Source organism: Neopelma chrysocephalum, unplaced genomic scaffold (genome assembly GCF_003984885.1).
Source record: "Neopelma chrysocephalum unplaced genomic scaffold, ASM398488v2 Primary Assembly neopelma1_25, whole genome shotgun sequence".
Lineage (NCBI taxonomy): Eukaryota > Metazoa > Chordata > Aves > Passeriformes > Pipridae > Neopelma > Neopelma chrysocephalum.
Window position 1 is genome coordinate 46,378,096 of NW_020897694.1, and position 16,505 is coordinate 46,394,600.

The following is a 16,505-nucleotide window of genomic DNA, read 5'->3' on the forward strand; positions in this document are numbered from 1 at the left end:
CCTCTACTGGAAAGAAAAATCCAAGAACACCAGTGCCACTTTCCTCCAAATTTATGTAGCTACATGTCTTTCTGGTGTATCTGTGTAGTGCTTTTCTCTCACCAAGGTGTATGTGAAGGTACGGACGCTTATTTCTGAAAGACTAGATAAACATAAACAGGAGGAACTAAGCCATCTGAACTCAGTCTTCTCATTGTCCTTATCTGTTCTTGAGGTAGAGAAACAAAGAACAACACAGGAAGTATAGGAATAGCTGTCTAATAAAAAACCCCAGTGGATTTGTACTGACTTGCTTAGTAAAAGGCTTGCAATGCATTTTTAATTTCAACAGTTCTTAACTTTGATATTTAGTAATAATACAGTCTTTTAATATTAAAAACAAACAAACAATAGCAAGGTTTCTCTTCAAGAGCTAAGATCAGGCACATACTTCAAAAAATCATTAGCTGGTCTTCAGGTCCATAGCTGGCTAAACAAAACTCTAGAGGTTTACTCACTCATTGCAGTGTCTGATGTTTAGCTCCTAGAAGTCCATATGCAGTTTATGGTAATTAAGTGCTTGAAATAGGTAATCCACAAACTTCCCTGTTAAAAAAGAAGCTACTTAAAGGAGTATCCCAACATGAACATCTGAGCAGAGAAACAGTCCAAATTCTCCCAGGTTCATTCAAAGAGGCAGGACTGCAGTAGCAAAGTAAATTCACAAACCACAAGCTTAGGGTAAACTGCTGTTTCTTCCCTCCTCAGCCCTTTCTTTTTTTCTTTTTTCTGAATTGAGAGATTGCTAATTATTCTTCTCTTATAGTGAGACCAAACTAGGCAGCACCAGAAGTTGTGCTTGCTCATTTTTGTGTTCTATCCAAATGTTGGAGTGCGTGTCCAGAAAACAAGAGATGTTTCTTGCTCTGCTTGGGGGTGGTTTGACCTCCTGTCTATGGCTGGAATACTGCTCTAACCACCAGGTTGTATGCTGGGACATGCAGTGCTCCTTAACCACTGTGTGGAAGCAATCCCAGACTGGTAGGGCTGGGGTGAGAGTACAAAGGGAATGTGACATTTTTAACATGCACACACTGGGTTTTTTCCTTTCTCTTTTGCAGACGATGATTAGGATGCTTCTTGGAGAAGAGGGCAGTCTTAGGTACAGATTCCAACTTCCCAGCATTTATGTTTTTAACGAAGAGCATAAAGTGTGCTAACACTTGTGGAAGCAGAGAGAGAAACCTGCAATTACTCTGCTCTATGAATATGCTGCATCTGTCAGATGTTTGGCTCAAAAATATCTTTTCCAAAGCCCCTTCCTGATAAGCTGAGATTAAAATGTTGTTCTGTGCCATTACCATTTAAAGGATGGAAGATACTCCCATCACCAGGTGCAACCCAGTCCTCAGCCATAACTACTGAGACACAGAACCGCTCAGCAAGGTACCACTCTCCCCAGTTATTTTTTTTTTCTGCATCTCAAAGTACACCCACTTATTCTTTGAGCAAGTATGATTGAGGAATCCCAGGAAGGATTTATTGGTGGGCAAAAATGCATTAATTCTGCCAAACTCTGAGGCTGTTTTGAGAAACAACCTATTACTTTTATACTAAAAGAAGGCAGCAAACTTCTTTGGAAAGATTGCAGAACCTGAAATAAGCTTGAGCTATTGATTTTTAGCTTCAGCAGGGAAGCAGTAGAAGACCAACTTGACGATGGATTTACCTGAAAATGCAAGACATTCCGTAAGTTTCTGCAAGAGGCATGATTCTGCCCTCCAGTTGGCTGTGTACCAGTGAAGTGTAAGCCTGTATGGTTGGTGATCCAGAATAAAGGCAGGCATGAGGCAAAGGTGCAGGCATCTTCAGGAGCCAAAGTACTGTTAGAATTACATGTCTCCAGATGTAGTTTTTATTTAAAAAAAAAATTTGATCCTAATGATTTAGTTTATGATGCAACTAATGTGATACTGATCATAGTCTGAGATGCATAACAGAATCTTCACCAAATACTACAGTTTCCTAAATCACAAAATGTTGAATTATCCTATTGAAGGCTGGTCAGTCTCTGTCCCCAAAACAAATGATGCAGAAACATGTTGCCTATTTAATTTGGAAAGCAGAAGGCTTTCCCGTTGCTGCTTTAGTCAAACCTTCAACTTTCTTTTACTATGATAAATAAAATCTTAATAAAAGGTTTTCCTACAATTTAGAGTATAAAAATTACTGAATTTGGAGTAATTTGAATACAGTGTGAACAAAATTTTTTAGTGTGCAACTGTTGTTGCATGCTATGTAATATAGTATGTGATTTAAATATTTGAGTATCATTCAGAAGAGAAGATTCTTTCTCTGCTGTTTTTAGTGATTGATGTTTTTCTTGAACTCAGCATATAGCTAAGTAGTATAATACTTTGTGACCTAATGATATTTGCAGGATGAGTTTAATATTTGCTTTGAAATTTCAGCCTCTAAGTCAGCGCATACAAAAATAATCCTCCTTTGTGATTCAGTCTTAGCCTATGTGCATAGCTCTTGCCTAGGGAACCCTTTATTCTTCACCATATGAAGAAACAGGGCTCTGCTCAGAAAATGCTTTTGGGGGATAGGCAGGTTGTGGTGACAGGCTTGAGAAGGAAAGGCAAGTTTTGAATGTAAATACTGCTGGCACTGGGCAGGCTCTCCAAAAGGCCATGTTGCTTTTCTCTGAAGATGGTCATAAGACTATGCCTGCGGGAAATTGCCAGGACTATCAAACAGTGGGTTAAAATACTGCTTTGCTCCCAGCTCTTGCATGCTTCAGTGTTAGGCTTTAAAGATGTATCTTCTCTCAAAGGAAAACAGCTGTTTCATGGCATTCATAAATAATACAGACAGTATCTTGTGGGTTCCACAAAATATTCAGTTTCCTGAACTGCGTTACAGACTAATTTCAGGATGTCAGTCTTTAATGGTCTGTCCGTTATCAAGATGTGCAAGTTCAGAATCTCCTGTGCAATGTGGTATTTGGAACAACCTCCTGCCAACACTGACATCCTAAACTGGTGTGCTCAGACATGAATTTTTCATTAGTGTGGTTGCATGCTGCTGGAATACATGCTCCTGAGAAACGTCTGTGTTTGCCGGCGTAGGCAGCAGTGGGAGACAATAAGCCGTGTGTATGATGACATGCACATGTCCACATACAGTGGTACCACCACCGGTGTCAGAAAATAGAAGTGTAATTATGAATTTTCTCCTGTGTTGCAAGAATTATTGTACAAACATTGTTACCCAAAATTCCACTCATACTTGAGCGAGTGCTACACAGTGAAGTTATGAATTGCGCTGCATGAACAGGACTTTTAATAAGATCATCTGCACAGATGACAGATACTTTTGCCAAACAGAAATACAGATGTTTGTCAAACTGAGTAGTTTTGTCATAATTAAATGCACCTTTTTAATCAGGAAATGCAGCTAATTGTGTGTGTAATGTTTTGATACGTCTTTAAAACTATCTTTTTTAAGTCATTGGAGTAATCTGGCTGCTCCTAGAGCTAATTAGGTCAGCAACAAGTGTAATAAAATAAAGCTTTGGAAAAAGAGCTGCAAATGAAAGCCAATTTGGGAAGTGTCCATTTAGAGTAGTAAGCATACTCTCCTGTGACACAACACAATTTACTGCTAAATCCATGCAGCTTTTTGAAGCTTCTACTTGTGTGAATTTACATTATTTTAATCCATGGTGATTTTAGTGCATTATTATTTGCTAACTCACAGCCCAATCCTATAATTTTTTAAGAAAAAACAACTTTTGTCATTGACCCTGTATAATTATCTTATTGGTTCATTATCTCTCATTAATCCTAGGACAACTTATACCTGTAAAATAGAGAAAAGGTGGCAAGATACTCACAGAGGCACTGAAAATCCTTGCATATCTAATTCCTGAGGTAAATTTTTCACGAGGAAGGAATTTCTTCTAATGTTCTGTGATATCAAATGATAGAGTTGTAAGGAATGGTATATAGAATAAGATGCACAAAGTGAAGAACCTGAAATTATGAACAGCTAGGTCTGTTTAGAAAAAAAGGAAAATGTCTCTTTTGAAGAAAGTTTTGGGTTTGTGGGGGTTTTTGCAATGTTTGAGTTTTTGTTGGGTTGGTTTTTTTCCCTTGTGTTGGTTTTCTGGTTTGTTTTTGTGGGGTTTTATGTTAGATCTGAAATATATGTCAACTGAGTACTGATGGTTAGGGAAATAAAGGCAGGGATACCATAATGTGATTGGTGCCTGGAGTGTAAATTGCTGTACATTAATCCCACTCCACAGAACTGAATTTTACTTTTTTCAAGTTCCTGACTCATAACAGACTTAAGATGTTGGTGCTCAACTCGAGCTTCATGAATGTTTCATGTCCTGCTCAGCTGAGTATGTGCCCTAGGAAGGCAGATGGGTACTACTTCATCTTGTCAATAAAAACACTGGTAGTTTCTTTATTGGCATGCTTTTTTATTACTGGAGCATCATGAGAGATTTATGTTAATTGTATTAGTAGTCTTCCTCTGATGGCCGACTGTACCAGGCAGCTTAAGGTACTGCAAGCTGACAGAGTGGACCAGATTGGGTAGAAACTGCCGTGGAGTCCTTTGCAACTTGCTTTTTGAACTTTGTTTGGTAATTTTAGAAGCAATTGCATTGCAGTTCCTGCCTTAGAAAAAATATATTCAATGCTGTATTTAGTGTTTACTTCTTCATCTTTTCATGTTTGAGTTCTGGGTAAAAGTGGAGCGGGGGAAACCTTCTTCCTTTACTGAGAGAGTAATAAACAAGAACAGAGGAGAAACTAAGGGCAAGGTTACCCAGACCTTTTTTGTTTCTATAATAATGTGCCTTTTTGTTTTCTTGAGGATCATCCCACTTGTTTCCGAGTTTTTATTGCTTTAAGAATGAAGAATTGAAATTGCATACAGAGTGGACAGCAGAAACATGGGTTTCATGGAGTGGGAGCAGATATTTGTCTATTCAGTTTGAAGTACTACGTAATTATAGTAAATGTGGTTGTATAGATTATATAAAGCCGAATTAAGACAGCTTTAGGTTTTGTTGCCTATTTTAACTTTGGGGTGGGGGAGGAAGGAATAAATGTGTCTTCTTATTTGAATTTGACTTTGAATTGTTGAGGAGAATGGTTGCAAAGGAAGGCTTCAGTCTGTAATTTGGGTGCTCTGTGAACCTTAATGTCAGTTCTGAACAGAGAGCAAAAGTTAATGTAAAGAACAAACTCTGTTGTTAAGGTTTAAAACCCTCAAATTTTAGGAAGAGCCTGACCCTTCTTTTGAAGTCTTTTGTTTATTTTCTTTGCAGAGGAGTGGGTGAGGGAATCAACAAATAAGACATGTTTTAAAATTCAGCACCTTGGTGAGACTTTTTTTTCTTTAAAGTTGAATAATACTGCAAGGGGGGGAAATCTTGCTGAAAAAAATTACTATCATTTATGAGAGCAGATCATTCTCTTCTCATTAATGTTTGTCTGCTACATTTTTGTTTAGATGTGTAATGTTACGTTCTCTTCAATCCACTGTGTAGCAGTGGGTTCCTAAGTACTTCTGCAGTAACTATTAAAAATTACTTTTATTTTTGTTATAAAATCAAGTTTCAGAAGTTGGTAAGAATATTCTTACAAGAATTGTTGGGGAATATTATACTTACTCACTGTCTGAAAAATGAACATTTGTGCTATGACAAAAATGGAAGGCTCCAAACAGCAGGCGTGACTATAACTAAATAATGGTATGAGTTAGTCAAGATAAGCATTCTGTGAAAAATGGGCTGTTCAAGAGGAAGTATTTAAAATGAAAACATAACACTCTTTCTAAAATTCCTGTGGCTTTTTGCAGACCTATCACCGTGCTTTTTGAAACTAATAGGCAATGAAGCAGTTTTTTCTGTTGCTGGATCTTAATGAGTGCTACTTGTGTCTAAGAGTATTGCTTTTTTTTTGAAACCTCAACAATTTGTAGACGTAGGCATAGGTTCAACTTAAATTTTACGTAGGTCACATTTAGACTGAATATATGATAGACTGAATGAAATAGATGAAATCTGTTTTCAGTAAGTGTTCTGTTTCCACCTACTAGGTCTTTCAGTGTCTTTCTTTGCAGCATGTAAAAGTTCTTCACAAACAAACTGTAAGTTGATAAAACTGGTCTTTTCCTTTGTAATTAATGTGCGGCCCTACCCACGTGACCATACGGGCACATTCAGTTTTTTTTTCTTTGATTTGTCAGAAACTCCTTTCCCTAATTATGCAGTGGTTTTACAGGCTGTTGGATTGCATTCAGTATGTTATTGTCAAGGGCACATTGGCAAGCTGTGACATTATTTTCCTGAGATGGACAGGAAGGCAGAAAGATAAACCAGCATTGTTGAAAGTGTATGATAGTTGCAAAGTAAAAAGCCTTGAACCTTAAGATCGTAAAGATTACTTTGTCAGGTTGTATTTTTCCTCTTGAAAGTCTGTTCACGTTATCAGTTGGAATAGATAAAATACAAGTTGTTTCTAGGCATAACCTCTTTTTAACCATTCTTATCATTGCTCGTAATAGCTGAAAGTACAAAAATGTAGACCTATAAAAATGCTTAATGGTAACTGCACAGATTGCATACTCAAACAGCCTATATATATAATCATCCATAAGTAAACTTGGACAAGTAAATATGTATAATCCAACCCTTTCAAACTTCTCTGGTAGGAGGCTTGTTAGAATAAGTAAACTGCATATAGAGAAAAATTCTCTTTTGGTCTTCTGGCCATTTCTTTTCATTGCACTATTATGTGCTCCATTCTTATACAGATTATTTTGTCATTTTGAAAAAAAAAAGATAGGAAGATATGTTTAAGAACAGTGTAAGATATCTGTGACCTGAAATAGGTTCCTCTGGGTTGGATGCCTTTAGTTTCTGTAAAATGCAAACCCAAACTCATGGCTGAAAGTAAACAGGAGTTATTTCTTTGTAATTTTCAAATAAGTAGTATACAGCTTATCTGAATTCTAAACAGCAGTAGGGAGGTGTCTAAATGTTGATCAAATGCAAGGAAAAAAGCTATGCTTTGCAAATGTTGGTGTGAGGGAGGAGTAGGACTGGAGTTGTTCAGGTTCAGGATCAGCACCACCAGCAGGCTTCTGCCACTGCTCCCGCTTCCAGTATCTCCATCTTTTCCACCCTTGTCTTGGCCTTATTCTTACTCCTAGTAAGCTGGATCTGTTTTGGCTTTGCTCTGGTCTTGCCAGCTTAGGGTTGTCAGGACTGTAAGAGCTAGGCATCTTCCCTGGTGAACTTGTGCTTTCCTGCAGGGCTCTTGTATACAAAGATTTCTGAAGACTGTACATGTTTAGTTGCTTTGTGGAGATGTAATATATGTAGGCATACTGCTGTGGGTTATGTGCAAATATTATTTAGAAGCTGTAAAATGTGTCTAGCAAAGCTTAGGTACTAATGGCAAAAAAACCAGCCAAGTTCTTGACACTCAGCAGCCGCATCTTTTTTTATTTTTTGATACATTATTTTACATACTCTATCATTTTACATACTCTATGCTTTCAAAGCATCAAGGGTTTTTTGGTTTTTGGAGGATTTTTAAAGGATTTTTAAAATTTATTTATTTCTAGTAGAAGTGTTCAGCAGTGATGAAAAGTTTCCAACTTCTGTTGCTGAAACAATGGAATCGCTTTGAAAAAACCTTTAAAAATAAACATCTGTTGTTCAGTTTTTAAAACCTACAAATCTACATGAGGTCTCTCTTCCTGATACTTTTCATCTGGAAATTGTTATCATTAGTTTCTTGGGGAAAAGCTTCATTAAATTTTTAACTTCCAAATACTTTAATTGGTCTTCAATGTGCAGAGCTCATAACAACCCTGTGATTTAAAGAATCAGATATAATAACAGTGTCCTCTTTAGAAATAGTAACTGATGATTTATAATTGGAAAGATTTTCTCACAGACTTTTATAGTAGGTATTGTTTTGAATGTAGGTTGAAATAAAGTATTCATCAGTTTATGTATGAATTTTTAAAAAGGGAAATGGTGAATGTTTTACCATAACTTCTTAAACACTTCTGGTTTGAGGACCTCTCAAGATGTGTTTCAGCCTGGAGTCAATTTTTACAGCTGTAATAAATCCCTCTCAAAAATTGCCTGTTCCAAGGGAAGTGACAGCACACCCTTAATCAAAACAGTGGTGTGGACACCATTACAAAAATTGAATAAATACTTAAAGAACTGTACCAACGGTTATCTTTTCAAAATATGAAGCTTTCTTTAAAACAAAGAAACAATTAAAAAAAAAAAGATTTCTGGGCAAATATGCAAATGTTTAAATGCACCAAATAAAGAGCAATTAGAAAAGGCTGTGATAGACTGTGTCCTGTTACTGAACTCTACCCTTTAAAAAAATGTTTCCATTTTGATTTTTAAGAATCACTTGTTGACAGAAGGCAGGGCTTCCGCCAGCTCGAGATCTGTGCTACACAATGGTGGACACTTCAAAAGAGCAACCAGACTAGGGAGATTTTTCAGCCTATTCAGTGGTTCTGTGACAGTGACCATGAGCCATTGCCCTTGGGTAGGGAAGAAAGAAACTGCTGTTAGGGAAATACATTGCTCTGGACTAAATCTTCCTAAAATTTGATGCTGTTTGCTGTAATGTTTAAGGATAATTTTGGGAATAACAAGTATGGGCAATGGCTGGTGGGGTGTGAAATTATGATACAAATGCAAAAGGGAAGTTCTGACTTCCATGCTAACTTAGAGTGTCACCAAATGCAGCAGACACCTATCTGCATGATCAAAATGCAGCAACTGCCAAGTTAATAGTATTGGATAGTATTGCATAGGCCCAGATTTTGCAAGATGGTAGCACATCATTAAGCTTTCTTTGCTTTATATGGTGTTCCTTAAAGCTCATGTTGGATGGTTAATGTTGGTTATCTAACCTGCAGTTTATGGGGAGATGTGGTTTGGGTTTACAGGTACCCTCCAGTGATGTGAAGGTTTTTGTGGAATTCCTTGCTTTGTTGCAGACATCCTGCATTGGTTTGGGCCTTGTTCCCACATATGCTTCTGAGCCCATCTATAAAAGGGGGCCGGAGTTTGTTCCCTGCCAGGTGTCCTTCCAACAGTCTCTTTTTCAATGTCAGAGTGGGAGGGAAAAGATGTGTCGGAATGTAAAATCAAGTGCATTAGCTTTGCCCAGCTTCTAGTGTATGCATGCCTGTGAGTGATGCCTTACATACACACATCCATTGTCTTTGGACCAGTTTGGTCCTGTTGGAGTTTGTACCCCTGTTTTATTCTGCCTCAGTTTGAGCCATGAGTCTTGCTGGTGAATGCAGCCCTCGCCACTAAAGACTGCATTTGCAGAATGTATAGCTGGAGTTAAGTCAGTTCTGTTACTTTTCAATTGATTCCTCAAAGTTACACAAATGCCAGGCTTGAACTACAGAGGTTTTGCTGCTTTATTTAACTCTGTGCAAATCAAAATAATTAACATTTCCTACATTTTATTTGTTCTGAACATCTCATACAAAGATTGTTAGGTTTTTGGAAAAAAGTCTGTATTAGATGCTCATAAGACAAACAACCACAGAATCATTTCTTGGCTGTACAAGAAGTGAATTATGATAAAATAGTTTATCACAGCTGATGGCAGAGTGCTGATAAATGGCACTGTTTTTTCCTGTGTTTGTCTCTGAGTTTGGGTTTCCATCCCGTCTCCCACCCTGTCGAAAGAGAGCATGGACAAGAAACTGTCCTCTTTGTAAACAAAACTAGATCACTCGTGTGACACGGCATTTCCCCAACCTGTCTCCTGCTTGTTTATACAGGTGTCTATAGAGGAATGTGGGTATTTTAAGTAAAGCGTCAGACCTGATAAACACAGAGGTGAAGGGGTCACGTTCTAGAATTGGTGCTCCCCATCTACACCACAGCAATGCAAAGCTGCAAATATAGGCCATTATTTTCCCCTTTTCGTTTATTACCAACAGTGGGAATACAGACTTGTGTCCTTTGAATGTGTTTGTGTATTTAGCTGTTAGGCTTTTTCTCTATGGCTCGGATCTTCTCCCATTTCAAGGCTCTCTCCTTTTTACAGGAAGAATTTCACATACCAGATTTACATGTGTGTTGTTTTTTCCTTTTTTTTTTTTCAAATCCTATTACCTACATCTTGAATCAGTGTTTCTTCCTGTTTTGTGGGTATATTTTATAAGCAAAAATAAATTTGGGAAGATGTGACAATTAATGTAGATACAGTTGTGATGACAAAATCTGCAATCACAATCCTCCCTGAAGCACAGATCCCAAAGTTTGCTTTTGTCCTTGGCTATAGAGAGGTCATCAGGGACAGCAGGGTGAGAGTTGGAGACTCTCTGAGCAGATGCTTTTCGTCAACAAACATCCTTTTCATCTCCTTTTGAAAACACTTTTTTTGGTAGCATACCAAACATCACTGCTAAGGATAGGAAGTCATCATGTTTACTCTTGTTAATTTAGCATAGTAAGAGCGGTATGATTTTTTAGTACATAACAAAAACATGGTTTGAGGGCATTTCTAGAACTCTTACTCATCCAAGATAGGCAATGTAACTATACTTGTCTTTTGAAGGCTTATGTCTGTGATTTATAAGAAAATAAGGTGTTGATTTTTTTTTTATTCTTCTATGTGTCTTTTTTTTTCGTACTATTGCTATAAAAACGTTGAGAGGTGTGTGCTATGGGCGTTCAGTTCCTGCAAGTACTCCAGACTGAGTTTGTTGACCCTCAACAACTGAGGTTGTTGAGGGTCGTATCTGCCAACTGACAGTGACTGAAGTAGATCTCTTCGTGTTGACAGTTCTTGAAATATTTCATTTTAAAACCTCCCTTTGCATTTTCAAGGCTTTATTTTCAGCTATTGACCTAGTTTTTCTGGACACATGAAATTCAAAAAGAAATGAATGCTAGTTAGATAAGAAATACGGGCTTCAGTCTTAAAAGTTGGGCTTAAATCCTGAACACAGCATAGCATAGCTGACTGAAGATGGTAAGTAAAATACATTAAAGGTTGAGGTGTGAAAAATAGTGATATTGCAAGTATATTCACTAGTTCTAAAATATTTATGTTTTTTTTACACTTCTAGTTAAGGACTGATGAGATAGAAAGCTACTAAATGGGTGAATAAGTAAAGACAAATATTAAAACTAGGAAACAGAAGGAGAGAAAACCTGAAGTAGAAGAATTGCACTGTCCAAGTTTACACAAAGCGTTAGTATGGCAGTATTTTTTTGAAGAGGTCTTTTCCTCATGTTTTTTTCTAGCTGTGTTTCTTTGTATGTGTGCAAAGCCTAATGCTTTTAGTTGTTATGACTAAACGAAGGACTCCTAGTGTAACAGAAGAAATTGTATTTTTCCTGCCTAACTTTCCCATTTCCACTTTAAGGGCGTTGTCAAGTGGAATCATATTTGGGGATCTAAGTATGAAAGGTTCATATTTAAATTATTCAGCTTGGGAAGACTTTTACTGTGTAGTTTTTATTCTCCCTAGCTGCAGGTGATCTGAAGACAAAGCCACTTCTAGTTTTCATGGGGATGGCTTCAGCTTTGTGTTTGGGTTTTGATTTTTTAAAATACTTGTTTGAGAGTTTTTTGATCAGTGTTGTTTTGGACAGCCGGAGTCTCTTTGGAAAGCTTGCACTGTGTGGAATGTGTAGTTTCCCTGCTGAAATTAAAACTCAGAGGGGGTAACTGAATACTCCCTGCCGTCAGTGCATTGCCAGCCTGAAGAAAAAACAAACATGCTCACTGAGAACAATGAACATTCCTTGAAACTCTAGGAGACAGATTTTTGCCCCCCTCCCCCTTTTTTTTTTTCTATACAGACAAGAAAAAGACCCTGTTGTGGTGTTTTGGGCCCAGGTGGCAGGGCCCAGGAGCTTCTCACCCTTGTCATTATGTTTGGGTGCCTTGCTTGGGGCATAAAGGCTGCAACTGGTTGACATCTATATTTGGAGTTTAAAGTGTGTCCTCCTACAAGATCCTTTCCCTCTCTGCTCCCCGCCTCCCCCATAACCTTCTCCCTACAATTCAGCTGATTTAACTCTGACTTTCATTAATGTTTTTTGCACTGCTTTGCTATAACCTACTGGGCCTTCAGACATGTGAGTCCCAGGCTGTTCTCTGGTTTTGCTCTGCTTGACTCCAGGATCCCCTCATATGGCAGGCACTCTGTACTTGACATGTCTGAACTGAAATCCTTCCTTACATATAAGCAATTTCCACCGCTACTCCCTTGTTTTTAACTTTACTGAAGATTTGCAGAGATAACTTGGTATTCTGGTAAATTCTTGGTGTTCAGAGGATACATGAACAGGTCAGAGAACAGGTCATAACTTGAAAATTAGATGTATGGGGATGTAGAAACTTGCTCTGTCTTTAATTATCTGTGGGTTTTTTAAGATAAGTTCTGAAAGTAAAGTTGCTTGATTAGTATTAATAATGAGTGTTTTAGAATGGGATATAAGACTAAGCATTTTTCATGGCATTCTTTTTGGCTTAGATTTACAGGCCCGAAGATTTTTAAGAACATCTATCATAAAATTACATGAAGAGAGCTTTTATGTGCCTGCACTGAGATTGAATGCTGTATGAGGTCATCCTAAAGTACTTTCATCAAGAGATATTGCTTTTTTTATTAGCTTATTGAAATTATATTTTTGTGGCTGGACTGTTCCTAAAACCTGTACTGTGAGCTTCAGAATTCATGAAGTTAGGGTTCCTGAGGATTTATCTCATTGCTGATTGACTTTGGTGCCTCAGAAGATGGCAGTTCTTTATGAAGCTTTCTGCAGCTGGGGTGATTACCAGGAATTACCCTTTGTAGGTTTGCTGGCATTTAATAATGGGGGACTTGGAGATACTGTAGTCAATGCAAAATATAATGGAGACACAAATGAAAGTCTTTGCTTTGAAGACAAAGTGTCAAATGTACAAGAAGATGTGGGATATGGATTATGAGCAAGTGAGAGAGGAATAAAATTTAAATGCATAGATCATGAGGCCAAGCAACTCAGAAGCCAGAGGCTGCACTGACAGCGGAGGAGATGGGAAGAAACTGAGAAAGCCAAGGGACTGAATTGCAAAGTGTTCAACACTTACAGTCCACCACTAAACTATGTCCATAAGTGCCACTTCTTTTAAACGGATGGTCCCCCTACATCCAATGAAGGATAGAGATTCTCCTTAGCCCTCCTTTGGTTGCTAATGTATTTATGGAAATATTTCTTTATTGCCTTTTACAGCAGTAGCCAGATTAATTTCTAGTTGGACTTTGGGCCTTCTCATTTGCTCCCTGCAAAACCTCACAACATTCTTGTAATCCTGGTTTGAAATCTGCTCAAACTGTTGGTACTTGTTAATCTGTCTGTTCAAGCTTTTGAGATTTGTTTTAAATTTTGAAAATGGGTAACTTCTTGCAATGTGGGGGTTTTTAACTTCATTGGGGTGGGAATTGCAAAAGCCTAAATCTGTAATTAATCTTGTATGTGTTTTGTCACATGTTATGAACAGTTGTGTAAAAATTCAATACATGCAAGAGATGCCTGTGGCAGCAAAATAATCTTCCAGTCAATTTCCCTTACTATCACTGTTTATCAGCAGTGTGACGTCGTGTTTTTCTTTCTTGGATCTCAGACCATCATCTCTTCTTCTAGTCAGACCTGTTAAATAGCTGTATGGATTGTAAATTCTCAGATGTTTTCCTAAATATTTATGTTCCTGATGAAAATACCTTTGTTTTCCTGACCAGCTTGTTAAGCAGTATTTTGAGGTTTCGTTGCATTGCCAGATTTTTGGAGTTGGCTGTGTGGTAAATGTTATTGACTATATGGTTAATATTATTGACTGCCTTCTCTAAAGAACCAGATTTTAAAATGCCTGCCCAAAGCTCTATTTGCAAGTATGATTACATGTTCAGTATTGAACAGAGGTCAAGATCACAGATGCTTTTCACAGGATGGGTAAGGTTGGAAGGGACCACAGTGGGTCATCTGGTCCAATGTCTCTGGTCAAGCAGGGTCATCCCAGAGCACGTTGCACAGGATTGTGTCCAGACAGTTCTTGAATATCTCCAATGAACGGATAGTCCACAACCTCTCTGGGCAATCTGTTCAATGCTCAGTTGCGCACACAGCAAAGTTCTTCGTTGTATTCCCAAATTTCTCTCAAGCTTTCTAGTTTTCTCAGAAGGTTTTTGCTCTTTTATTTCTTTCCTAATTGTCTCTGTATCATTACTATTTCTTTGCAGTGTTTTTTAATGTACCTTCTTAATTACACTAAGCACTTAAAAACTGTATTAATTTTTGTTGAAGCCAGTATTGAGAACTCATTATCTTAAAGATGGCACTGTGCAACCTCAATAATTCTACCATTTGATACACGCTTTTTTTTCCAGATAGAAGATGGGAGCAAAGCTGCAGCTGTGGACAAGTTACTAGCTGGGGATGAAATTGTTGGCATCAATGATGTGGGCCTCTCTGGCTTCCGACAAGAAGCAATCTGTCTGGTGAAAGGTTCACACAAGACGCTGAAACTTGTAGTAAAAAGGTAAGCTTGTGTCCTTCAGCTGGAAAACCTAATGTGCTTCAGGCTATAAGCTACTCGGCAACTACATTTGCCAAGATTTGGCAAGTTAATGGCTTTCATCCAGTGTTATTAATGTACATATTGTGTGGCGTTACCTCCTCCTTAAACACAGACCCTTTTATGGAAAAAGAGGCAGCCTACTGATCAGAGCAAAAACCGAGACAATGTATTCTGTGAATATTGCTGTGATACGATGAGTCAGGACACTGTTCCTTTCTGTCCTCCTGAAGTGCAGTGCCCAGAGCAGGCTGTCAGCCTTGCTTCCCTGCCTTCGATGTGCGGACATGGACAATGCTCTTCGGTGCATGTGCTGTGCAGGCCAGTTGCACTGTGAGGAGCGTGTTACATGGGGAGCTTTTGGAAAAGCATTTTCCCACTCTGTGAGAATATTTGAGGTCTCAAGCAGTTCTTGAGTGGTTTGCATAAAGAGTACTTTCAGTTACTTCTTAGTGAAGGGGAAAAAGTGAAACAGTTTATCAAAACAGAACACATTTTTGGTATGGAAATTTTTTGTTTTGTAATTTTGACTTGTGACTTTTAAATTCACGCTATTTTTACTAACTTGAGTTAAAAATAATTTTCATAAAAATATTTTTGACAGAAATGAGCTGATGTTAAAGTAAGTTAAGTCTTGTAATTCCTGAAAAGAATTCAAACCAGGAAATCTGAAGAACAAGATCTTTCTCAATAGTTTCCTACTCTGATGAATCAGAGTAATTTTCTAATTAGTTACTTTTATTAAATTATACCAGCCAGTCTTTTGTGTAAGAATTTTGGGTGTCTGTTAGAATAAAAAAAAAATTTGACAAAGCACAGAAAATGCTGAGAGTTTGGATTTGGTAGATATGATGATCCAGTCCATAAAGATAATGACTGTTTGAGGCTGTCTTAATTTCCATTTCTTTTTAAATAGAATGGTAGGTAAGAGAGGTACAAAAGTGTCCTTTTCACCTTTGGTTTTAGAAGGTGCTTTTGATAGAAGGAATTATGGGAACCTGAATCTCTTTCACAGCTGATAGTTTATATCCTCAAGAATAGCTAATTCCGGAAGCTCTCACCAAATTTTCATAGCGCTGAAGTTAAAAAATGCAAAATAAAATATATTCACAACTATCATAAATCATTCAGCAGTTCCAACTTGCACTGGCTATTCCAGTAAAAGCACTTTTGTTAGCAGAGGTTACATCAGCTGTTTCTGTCACAGAAAGGGAGAAATTCAGGGTTTAGAAGTTTTATAGACATTGAAGAATCTGCCAAGACAGCAAGTCTTAATTACTAGGAAAAGCTTCAGACCAATAGAAAGATTCCCTCTCTCTTGGTGCTTTTCAGTTTTATGATAGTAATCTGCGAGAATCTGTGAATTCTGATCTATCTTTGCAAATGGCAGAAAGTTTGGTGCAGAAATACCCTCATACAAGACTATGTCATTCTTATTCACTTGTACTTCACTTCATATATATGATTTTGGGGAACTTTTATACTGCTAATGAAGTACTGATTTGTTCCTGGGGATTTGTAGCCATTCTCTGCAGGCAGCAGAGCCCCATTGCTATGCGTGCCTGTGTGCAGTTTGGTGCAAAACTGATGGGTTTTCATCAGTCCTTTATTACCCCTCCCCTTTTTCCTTCCCTAGCACATGTCCAATGGGCAAAAGCAACCTAGCTGTTGTAGCCAAGAGTCTGAAACAGTGCTGTTGTTAGGGAAAAAGTTTTTGTCTTAAATTCATGAAGACTTCCATAACTCCCAAAAGAGGCAAGAGCCTTTTAGGTCATTGACAAGCCTGCATAATATTAGATAAAATTTCATAAAACTTACTGAATGAAATTAGCTAGGGCTTTTGTCTGTGGTTTTTCAACT

The 16,505-nt window shown here is 37.8% G+C and overlaps 1 protein-coding gene across 2 annotated transcripts in view; it reads left to right on the plus strand.

The window, feature by feature from the left end:
- Positions 1–16,505, plus strand: part of SHROOM2 (shroom family member 2) — a 123,716-nt gene that overhangs the window by 33,941 nt on the left and 73,270 nt on the right. For both annotated transcript variants that reach the window (XM_027675146.1, XM_027675147.1), the window contains exon 2: positions 14,458–14,609. In XM_027675146.1, coding sequence (XP_027530947.1) covers positions 14,458–14,609 — 152 coding nt within the window. The remainder of the gene's footprint in view (positions 1–14,457; positions 14,610–16,505) is intronic.